General features: G+C 39.5%; 1 protein-coding gene across 6 annotated transcripts in view; it reads right to left on the reverse strand.

Moving 5' to 3' along the window:
• Positions 1–11,601, reverse strand: part of asic1c (acid-sensing (proton-gated) ion channel 1c) — a 109,721-nt gene that overhangs the window by 17,434 nt on the left and 80,686 nt on the right. For 2 of the 6 annotated variants that reach the window (XM_015059715.1, XM_015059713.1), the window contains exons 1-3: positions 9,584–10,590; positions 4,247–4,397; positions 3,063–3,190 (exon numbers count right to left, since the gene is read on the reverse strand). In XM_015059715.1, the coding sequence (XP_014915201.1) occupies positions 3,063–3,190; positions 4,247–4,397; positions 9,584–10,225 (921 nt within the window). In that variant the 5' untranslated portion in view covers positions 10,226–10,590. Of the gene's footprint in view, positions 1–791; positions 920–3,062; positions 3,191–4,246; positions 4,398–9,583; positions 10,591–11,601 lie in introns of those variants that run through there. The other 4 variants (XM_015059716.1, XM_015059720.1, XM_015059714.1 and 1 more) reach the window with 3 other exon arrangements.

An 11,601-nucleotide genomic window follows, 5' to 3' on the forward strand; every position in this document is an offset into this window, starting at 1 on the left:
TTTTAATTGCAACATGGGGCCGACCGGCAATCAATGCCAAAAGCTTGTTTTTCCTGGCAAACGTCTCAGAAGAATTGTGTGCTATTGTCACATTAGGGTCAAGTGAAAGTCTCTACCGTATCCAGCAGCTCTAACCAGGCCAACTCCAACAATCAAAGGGTCATTTAGTCAATAGGGAGCGACGGAGATGAAGTGCAGTTCACTGATTGAGTGGAGCTAAACCTGCAAACATGATTAAGCTTTTATTGAACTCCCTTTCAAACCCACAGTCTTTCAGATGTAGACATGCACCAGATAGAACCCCCCCCCCCGGCGACCAATGTACTATTCTAGACCAGAAGGCAGAATCCTCACAGGGGGTAAAACCTAATGAATCACACTGTCTGATCCTTTCAGATGCTACAAGGCAGAGCTTCTATAATGCGCTCAATTGAGATATGCGAGCAAAAATAAAGACCTCACGTTGACAAAGCTGTACATGAAAAGGAAGGGGTACAACCGAACAACAAACTAAATTTTAAATTAGGATAGAGACTTGGATATGTAACTTAAAGGAATGACACACATTAACTTCTGAACAGAGAAGACAAAGATGAGGAGGATACACAGCAGAAACTGTTGCACGTAGTTGCTTCAGCCACACAGAAGGGTGAACAGGCGGGAGGCACATGAATCCATTCCTCGTAGGGAGGGTAAAACAGCGGATAAAAGAGTGTAACTTATCAGGTGTGGAGGAACCGAACGACATGGTATTTTGCAGCATGCAGCAAGCCTAGTCACACATACACTACCCTCTGCTCTTGAGTGGAAACGAATGTTTGGAAGCCGGGGGCGACCCCAAAGCCCAGCTCATGGAGGAAGGGAGGCTCTGACTGAGAATGAAGCTGCACCTTTATGCCGGCCTCATAGGATGTCTCGTCTAGGGTGAGGGGTGAGGGAACACAGCCCACATCATTATCGAAATCAAAAGGCAAGCAACACTGAGGTAAAGGGCAGAAAGGGATCAGTCGCATCAGGCAAATACCCTGTAAAAGTGAACGTCCCGAGCAAAAAACTCTGTAGGATCCATTGTAAAGTAATATTTTCAGTGGAGGTGTTTAAATGGAAAGCAGAGGAGGAAGAGACATGTGATAAGCTATTATCTAAATCTTTCAGATCATAGGAAAGTGGTTTGATGATATCCTTTAGAAGTTTCAACTTCTACATGTCATGCAACACGTTGGCGGGGTTAGCCCAAAATTATGATTGGTGTGATGCATTCAAACGATTGAATTAAACTCAGTCCCGTTTCACGATCGGGTTTTAAAACCCAACTCCTCTGAAAAAGGAATCACAAAAGAAAATATGGAAATCACGTCTCGTTTACCTTAACACTATAACATTGGCGGCATACTATACTCATAGCATAGGACACTTACTGATATAAATGTTTGCCAGACTTTAATGATAACCTAATTAACGCATCCATCTTTCAACACATAAACGCGTCGCTGCTTTGGCTGCTTGTGTCATGATTATTAATGACTAATCTATGCTCTTTTGCTTTCAGGATGAAACCCTGCGATGGTGATTAATATACCCGACTCGCTTCTTGATGACAGTTGAATGATGGTAAACTTTGAGCACTGATAACATTTAAAAGAAGAAAATGAGAGAGTCCCGTTTTTCACCTCCAAAACAATTCAATGCATAATCTTGTTGTGGTGTCCAAGTGCCAAAAACATACCTCAATCATCCCATGCTATTCTGCTCAAACAAGACAGATTTTACATTAACATTTGGTCCATGCTGATGAAGCAGCCAAGCTGATTAACTTTCGGAGCAAAATCATTCAAATCTGGCTTCATTAATTGCTAAGGAAATTAATTTGATTAACAGCTCAAGTATCCCTTTACTTCACTAAAACTGATTATGCGCTAGAAATTTTAATGAGCCAGCAGCAGAATGCAAAAATACAGTTGGTCATAAAGCGTAATTATTATAATCATTGCAAAATTTAAAGCTCTTTGTAGCACCACTGCAATTTTTACATAAGCTTTTTGTCTTTTCTGTCCCTGCGTCTGTCTGAAAACGAGATGATCATTGTTTGTTTTGTGTGTTTTCCTAGAAAAGAGGAAAAAAAAAGACACATGGGGAATCTGTACTACAGGCAACATCATATAAATGCTGTAGCGTTTCATTAGATTTGGATTGGAAATCCATGTGTTCTCACTGTTATGACTATCCATGACGGCCCGTTCGATCAATTCAGGCTCCAATATAGTTATTACTTTTCATCCTTCACTGACGGCGGTGGGGCCGGGGCTGTCGTGCAAATTTTCCGCAGTCAACAAACCCTGCCACAGGCATTTCTTCTCGTCATGAAATTGTGTCCTTAAATCAAAGTCTGTGCAAAATAGCTGTAGGTCATTGCTCTCATAAAAAAAGTACGCTTTTAGAGCCGGTGGAAGTGGAAAACTAGTTATCATAACAAGAAGTCTGCCAGGTTTTTTTTTTTTTTTACACCTTTCCCTCAAGAAGTTATCCAAGTATTTTCAGATTTTTGTTATTTTTAGCAGGAGATACTGTAAGATGATGCAAGACAATTTTTTTTTCTTTTTGAAACCTGCAAATAAAAGCACTTTCAAATAAAACATGCTGCGCATCACTTTGTAAATTCTGACAGGTTTCTCAGCGATCAAAAAGACACTTTCATATTTTTCCTCCTTGGCTAAAAATAGAGGACTTAGTCTGAGCAGCCATATAATTTTGCATGCTTTGCAGTCCTAAGTGGTTTTGGCTCAGTAAGGAACATTACACTCATATGCTTCCATCTAATCATTACTTGGCCCTGCTCTGTCAATAATTCTTGGCTGCTTTAAATCCCCAAGTTTCATTTAGTGAAAACCGCACCAACTCCACTTTCCGCAGAGAGGGTAGATCAACGATCTGATTTTGCTCCATGTACTGTCACACAACGATAATGGACACTAGCTGGCAAACATTTGGGGACAAACACTCAATGAGGCAGAGCGGGGGGAGGGGCAAAAAAAAAAAGAGGTTGGAGGCTGATTGTTAGGTACCAGTTGCTGCTGACATGACACAAAAGTTTGAAAACCAGGGGCTACACCGAATCCCAGCTGGTCAATGAAGGGTGGCTCGTCCTGGCTGTGGATCTGAACCTTGATGCCTGCTTCATACGATGTCTCATCTGTGGATACAGCACGGCAGAAAATATAACATTTACGGCCATCGAAGGGAAGCCGCTCTTTGGGTGCTTTTTTCCCCCCGGTTTCAGCACTCAGTGATTACCAGTTTTTGCAATAATAGTGTTTTAAAAACCTTCTGGGTGAAGCAATACCAATAAAACTGTTGGTGTGTTAGTTAATTTTAAATAGATTTACAACCAGTAATGTCCCTGCATATTCTAATAGAGATTTATTAGAGCACACTTTATTGAATCTACTCACAGTGGTGCACCTGGAGAAAAAAAAAAAAAAGGAAACAAATCATAAGAAAACAATACAAGGCTACAGATGGAATTTTCTCTTTTCAATTGTTCTTCTAAAATATTAATATCACTGCAACAGACCAACTGAAAAAATGTTGTTTTAGCATATTTTGCAGTGTGTTTGTATTTAGACCTCCTGAACTCTTTCAGGCTGTGCTTCTATCGGTGTTTCTCAGCTATGGATGGGGATTTTTGGCCATTCCTGTGTAAACGAACGGGCAATCTGACTATGTAAACTCAGTCAGAATAGCATCTACAAACAGCTTTTTTGAAGTCTTTCCACGTATTTTTAATTGGATTTAATTCTGAGCATTGACAGGGCCATTCTGACACATGAATATGCTTGAATTAAACCATTCCATTGAAGCTTTTTAGGTTTGTTGTCCCGCTTATGTCTTCAGCAGCTTCTTGCAGGTTTTTTTTTCTTAAGCATTGCTCTCTATGGGTCTGTTCTCTGTAGGTTTTGTTTAGTGGTATTTAAGTAAAGGGAGGTGATCATAAATGCAAGCCACACAGATTTTGCTATGTTAAAAAAAAATTTGAAAAATACAATTTCCCTTCTGCTTCAATTACATAAGATCCCAATTAAATACACAGAAGGTTGTGATTGTCACACCAGAATATGTGAATAAAAAATAAAAAATCAAAGGGCGGGAACATTTTTGCAAGGAATGGTAGATCCTCTATATGGAGAGGTTTCCGTAAATCTGTTAACCTGTTAGTATAAGTAAGAACAGTGTTTAAAGTTGCACTGACCTGTCTCTCCCCAAACAGGCAGGTATTCATCCTGCTGGATATCCAGCATGATTTCCAGGCCATTCCCTGTGCCTCCTTTCAATGTGGTCAGCAGAGGGTTGCCATCTAACCCTGAGTTGAAGGTGTAGCATTTCCCGTAGCGAGTGTAAATCTGTAAACAGAGAACACCAAAAAAATCCCCAAAAAGAGAATGAGTATGAGTAACAACCTCCCCACAGCACCACTGCAAGCTGTGCACCATGCAGTACAAGATGTATTACATGTCAGTGTGTAATTGTGCAGAAGAGGTAATCATTGCAGAGGTTTTCTGATTACCAGAGAAAGAAGCATTGGCTTTGAACAGGCACTGGTTTAGGAAATTAACAAACTCACCTCGGTGGCAGCAACAGCCATTTATTTTTACCCAATTTCACTCCAAAGAAAAGTGGTCCCCTGGGTGATTTATTGTAAATATAGTGTTTAAACATCATTGAATTAGAAACACAGACAGAAAAATCTATCCGACCACGGATGAAACCTCTATCTAGGATCGAAGCAATGCCAGAATAGTACAGCAGCTCTTAATATTTAATACAGAGTCACTGCTGGTATTTTTTTTTTTTTACACCAAAAGTCTTCCACATTCATAGAGCTTTTTCCTCAGAGTTTGTGGATGATTATGTTGTTTGAATAATACTTAAAAAAAACCCAACTTATTATCTTTAGAAATAATTAACATGATACTACTGATATGCTAAAAAGTTACATAAACAAATGACGCAGAAGTAGTGGAACTAACTTAAAGAAATGATGATCCAGTGTACAGGGAGCACTAGCCAAATAAAAAGGCAATTATTATCGACTTCCAAAGGTCACAATATTAACATCAGCAAATTGTTCAGCACAGAAAGATAACATTCTTTGGAGTATTGATCTCTGGGAACTTGAAACTGGCCCAGCAGAGACTGCACTGTTCCTAGGACCATCCTCAAAGCATTCTGCACTTCAGAATGGTACTCCATCTGCAATAGGCCAACACGAGCGCCCTGCACAGGACAGTGAGAGGAGCCGAGAGGATCCTTGCAGCGTCCTTACCCCTTTTGTCTGAGGTTTGATTCAGAGCTGCTGCAGGAACAGAGATCTCAACATTGTCACTAACTCCATAAACCCTCTTTGGGTACATAAAATCCAAAGCTGAACAAGCATACAGCAACGCCACTTTCCTTGTTAAATTTAATTGTGCTAAATTGGTGCTGCTGAGATTATGCACATCACATCAATACACCTATTTTATATTCCATCTATTTTATGTCTATCTAATTGTGGTTTATGTGTTTATAGTCTTCTAACACTAATCTGTCTGTTGAGTGATGATTTGAAACAATGAAACACTGTCTCGTTTTATACGCCATAATAAAATTACAACTAATTAACTTGACTGAAGCCGAGAAACGCCACAAACCCCGACTTTGAATCAGTTTTTAGACATAATCAAAGTGCAGAACTGGCTGGCAACACATATTACAAAATAGTAAGCATATACAGCATGCCACATTGCAACAAATAGCAATGTTTGTTGTGATGCCGTTGTAAGCTGTTGAGAGTTCACAGCAAATAAGCATACTGCAACAAGACAACTATGAAACAGCAGTCACTACAGTAGTTCTACACACACATTTGAATCTCATGAGCAAAAAACAAACAAACACTGGAGTCTAAAAACAAGTGATCTACTGAAACATTTAACACAAAATGCCTTTGCAGAAATGGGTTAATCATATCATAAATACATAAATATGATCACTGTTTTATGAGGTATATTTGTTCAGTAATTTAGTAACACACACTGGCCAATAACATGGTAGCAACTCAGTGCATTTATTCATGTGGTGAGAAAAAGTTGAGAAAGATTATTATTTACTATAAATAATATGAGCTGATGTCTTGTTAACAGATGTTTTAAGACCTCTGTCTTACTCAAAAGTAGGGGAATAAAACAATCGCTGTAGAAAGTTACAACAAAGTAGCAACATTGACTCCCATTTCCAGCTTATTAAATAATGAATTCCAGTGTGTTGACTAGAGCCATCCAAGTATTAGAAGAACTCACAACACCATAGAAAACTGTAGAATGCTCAGACAGTGGCTTTCAGCCATTCATGTATCTTTAGCACTTGTCTAAATCAACCTCACATCAGGAAAGACACAAACTCCAGCTCTTGGTAACTTTTCATCAGTTATCCTCTGTAGAGAGGCTGTGTTAAAGGGTCTGCTGGCGGAAACCCAGGCAGCTGGGCAAAGTTGATCTCCAGAGATCAGAGTCAGTGTTCCGTGTCCGACTCACACAGACTTTCGTGCAGCTCAGACAGATGCTGTTCGACAGAGCTCTAAGCCTTTTCCCACTGCAGGCCATATAATGAGGTCTGCTAAGTGACTCGAAACCATCTAACTGGTGAGTTTTAAAAATTTTACACAGCAATTTAAATAAAATACCAGGGCCAGGAAGTCACACTTCAGCTACGACAAGAGACGCTTCAGACACGAGCACAGCTTAAATACAAGATATGGCTGTGTTTGGCTATGAAGATGGATTTTTTTTCTTTTTTTAATACAGCAGACGTTCTGCACTGATATTGTAAAGTAACAGTGAAGCTGTTGCAGCCAATTGAGATCACTTGTATTTCAGATATCAAACTGGTTAAAGCTGTCACTGTCACCTGTTTTGGTTGTTAAGACGGGAACACTGATCAAGTTTCAGTCACTAAAAACAGAGTTTGACTGTGTAGCCTATTATGACCCTACAGAAATCTGAAAATTTATATGAGACCCTAAGCATAATTTGGAGCTGGAGACAAAACTGCACTAATAATATTCAAATTCAAACAGACGCACCTTGTTTCATGGTACATACAGCAGTACTCTTAACAATTTTGATGACATAAACATATTTTGATTTGCTCCTTCCACATTTTTCACTTCCCATTGTTTATAAAACATATGTGGAAGTAAATTTAATTCTAAGACCTGATCATCTGTTCTGGAGGGTTCTGTGTAATTGGTTGCACTCACAAGGGAACATGCTGGATTTGTTGCAGCTACAGTGTGCACCAAGTCTACAGTGAAGAAAGTTTTTCTTCTCTATTTTTTGCACCATGGTTTAAAATCACTGTCTCTGTACAATCTGTAAAACATTATTTTGCATGGAGTATAAAAAAGCGATATTGTGGGGATATTATCAGTACATTTACTGTAAATTATAAGTCGAGGGTGAAAGATTTGAAATTTGCTCTGCTTGTTTTTGTGAAGTAAAATTTCTTCCAGCTGTTTTCACTTCTTAGCCGCATTTTCTAAACAACACGTTGCTCCTCCATCAGATCAGTAGAACAACTCCTTCGAGCCAATCCACAGCTACATTTGGATTTTACGGTTGACAAAAAAGACAACAAAGTGTCTTTATTGGTAGTAATTAGTAAATTATGTATGCCAAATCTATCAACAGTAAAACATGTTGCTGCATTTAAAACTCTCCCAAGCTTAGTACTGGGGCTGTCAAAGACTGAAGAGTGGACAGGGAAGCAGGACTAGTTAAAGCCTGAAAAACAGCAACATTAATACTTTAGATCAGGGGTGCCCAAGTCCAGTCCTCGAGAGCTACCATCCTGCAACTTTCAGATGCATCCCTGCTTCAACGCACCTGAATCAAATGAATGGCTCGTTACCAGGCCTCTGTAGAGCTGATCCCAGTCTGTTGGAGTAAGGATACTTCTAAAAGTTGCAGGATGGTAACTCTCGAGGACTGGACTTGGGCACCCCTGCTTTAGATTGTTGTCCTACTGCATTACCCAACTGCCTTTTAGCTTAAGGTTGCAATGGCCCAACAACCTCGAAAGAGCTGAATTGATGTTTCCATCAATTACAAGTCATCCAGATCATTAAGCAGCAAAGCAGATCCAGACCATCACGTTACCACTATGACCGACTTCCTTCGGGATCATCAAAGAATTTTTGGTTCAATGTGAGATGGAATTTTTTTCTCCAAAAGTAGGTTTGGTACTCTACCATTTATGTCATTTTTACCCCAGTCACTTTCTTATTGTTGAGGCATGAATGATGGCCTGAATGGCAGAAAAAGAGGCTTACTGTGCTTAAAATAAGTTATGAGGGTCTCTCTCTTCTGGGAAAGCTCCCCACTGCTCAGTGTTTTCTAGATTTGTGGAATGACTCTCACTGTGGTTCTCTGGCGCACCAAAGACGTAGAAATAATGATGTATTGCACTGAGACATATTTCATCCCTATTTATCTGGTCAGACAGGCTCTATGTAAGTGAATTTCCTGATGTGACAGGTCTTGCAGTAATTAGATCAGGCTGCTGAAATTGCACACAGTTTTCCAAAAAGGCTTGCTAATTAGAGTTTATTTATTATTTAAATGGACCTTAACAAGTCTAGTTTGCAAAGCTTTATTTCCCCCTAATAACTGAAATTACCAGAGGAAAATTGCTTTCTGTATTTATTGATGCCGTCTTTATCTGGAAATAAAAATGTTTGATGATCTGAAACAACGCAAAATCAAAATAATTTTGAAAGAGGAATATCCTTTTTTTTTACATCAACAATGTTTATTTAAGATGAAGTGCAAGCTAAAAAAAGTTTCGTTTTTAGACTAAGAAAGAAACAACTCAAATAAAAAGGCTTAGAATATTCTAAATTGCACAGAAACAATTCAATACCACGGGGCTGTCTCTCGTTTGTTAATTTTATAAAATTCTAAATTAATTCACATTTTCAAAGAATTTTAAAAGTTAATTTTAAGTACTCTTGATAAAGATAACCATTTAAAATCTGCAGTCATAAGTCAAGCTGCTGCTGAAGCCCTGGAGGAACTTAAGCAGCATTTTAGTTCATTTATACCTTAGAATCCAGATCATCAAAAATGTATGTTTGCATTAGTTATATGACTCTGTGCCTTTTCCTCATACCATATAGATATTTAATTTTAGAAACATGTTTTATAAAAATTTTTGTATGATCCCTGATTTATTGACATTCATACGTTCCAAATTTTCAGTGACCACGGTTACATAAAACATGTTTAAAAAATTGACATCCTACATGGAGACGATGACTGTGGGCTACTGTACTTGTTTTCTTAAGAGGCTTTTCTTGAATGAGAAACAAAAAGTTTGAGAGGAAAAACAGGACTGGCTTTTTTTTTTCACCTCCTAAACATCAACACCTCAAAACAGCCTGAGAGAAATCTTGTTCTAAAGAGACTTTGTCAAATAAATTATTAATGCACCTTGCAAGCAACACTCATACTCCACACCTGGCAAGCACCATCCTTCTCTTTCTACATACAGTGCTGAAGTTTTTGTAGGTGCAGGTCTCCCCACGAAACCTGCACTCCAGCAGCATGTCCTCCAGCTGGTGGCTGAGTCGACTCATCATCTCTGTGGTGTTGACGAGATAATCAGGGGGCGGCGTGTAGTTCTGGAAGTCCAGCAGACCCAGGAGAGCTGGTTTATGGCTTTCTTTCAGGATGGACAGGCTCCTTTTTATCACAGTGTGGTTAGGATACATGAGGTCCATCCAGTAACCGCTGTGATACAGGTCGTCCTTAGTCATACTAGATGCACGAAACACGTTCTTGTTGCAGAAAGTGACAGCTGGGAAGGACATATTGTGAGCCCAAACCATGTAGATCTTTGTGACAGCAGGGTAGGACATCAGGTAGAGGATCCGGTTCCAGGACCAGGTGCAGAGAAGACTTATGCAAAGAAAGAAGGCCAGAGTCCAGATGAGCTGCTGTGGTTTTGACTTGTTCGGGCAGAATATAAACTTCAAACCATGGATTTTGGTCCTCCTGATGAAAGACACAGTGATCTCTTTGAGAGGCGTTCTGAGCCTGCTGGACGTTGCCTGTTGGACGGCACTCTCCTGGGCATCGTTTGGTTTGTTTGGCCCCAGGGCGACTGATTCAGATGTAGGTGCTTTGACCATAATTGCAAAGGCAAGTGCTTCGTGATCAAGTGCAGTTTCTTAGCAGCCCTCGGCAGACCACAATTTACTCCCAGTGGCTTTCACAATCATGTTCCGTGTTATGTGTCAAAAATTCCAGCTAGCAGACACTGAGGTCTGAGTGCACAGCGGTCTGATAAAATCAAAAGAAGAGTGCTCCTTTTAGAAGGTAAATTTGATTTACATAATGATTCACTTATGATAAATACAGCTGAATCACTCCGGAGATAAAAAAATAATCAGCATAACTATCACCAGTCCTTCATCAAGAGATAGACGGGCGTGATAATTGCAGATGTGAGCGACGACTCCACTCCCAGAGGTAATCACTTTGAGAAGCCGGAGAGACTTACCTCTCTGTGGCTCAGATCCTTCACTCCTCCATCTCCCTCTCTCCAGTGCCAGACAATACTCACAGATTTCGGTTGTCTCCGTCTCAGTGCAGCAGCTGCCCAGAACTCAACTCCTCCTTTTTTTCCACACAGTCAAGAGATGCTTTTCAGCCTGTTGACTTGAAGCCCGCAGAAGGGATAATAAAGCTTGTTGCCCGCCCTTTTCCACATGCACTCTCCTCACAGTCGCATGGAGAATGAGGTGGAGCCAGTGGATGAAATTGTTTTCCTCTGGTGATGAAGTAGACCTCCAATGGTACCGAGAGGCGGAGGGTGGTGGTATTGATCAAATCAGAAACACCTAGCGCAAAGAAAATCTTCAAAAAGAAAAAAAGATGAAGTCTGAAGTTCAGACTTCATCTAAATTTACTGGAGGATCTGCAGCAAGTTTATGGGTCGATAAAACTGTATTATTGATGGCTGAGGTGGCTACTCGACAAAAAAACACGCAGACTCTCGTTAAAAATGTGTCGAGACAATTTGTCGCAGACCATTTTATAGTAGGTTTCTCTACCTAAATAAACTATAATATATAAAACTGAAAGTAATTTCTTCTCCTGGTGCCTGCAAGTGTAACTTTGGTTGAATTTCAAAGTGTTTTTATCGATTTATGAAAGCCTGTAAAGATTTTGTTTGTCAGGAAGTTGAGATTCATACTTATTTCATCATCTTTTCATTCATAAAGCAACATTTTTGTTTCCAGTCTGGAAAACAAGAATTGCAAAAATGAACCGATATGAACTTTGTTGCTATGAAACACAACATTTTTTATTATTATTGAAAAACTGCTGATTAATGTGTTTCCTTTAAAAAATAATGTGTTATTACAATCTTTCAATTGTGAAAAATTATTTTGAACTACTTAAATATGCCCCAAAAGGTGGAAATTATTTGTGTTAATGTAGTGTGTACCTCTTTCACTGGAACGATGCGGCTACAGGAGCTTATCTGCTGGTTTTTAATCAA

The sequence above is a fragment of the Poecilia latipinna genome, unplaced genomic scaffold (genome assembly GCF_001443285.1).
Source record: "Poecilia latipinna isolate Pla-1442-1.1 unplaced genomic scaffold, P_latipinna-1.0 Scaffold1653, whole genome shotgun sequence".
NCBI lineage: Eukaryota > Metazoa > Chordata > Actinopteri > Cyprinodontiformes > Poeciliidae > Poecilia > Poecilia latipinna.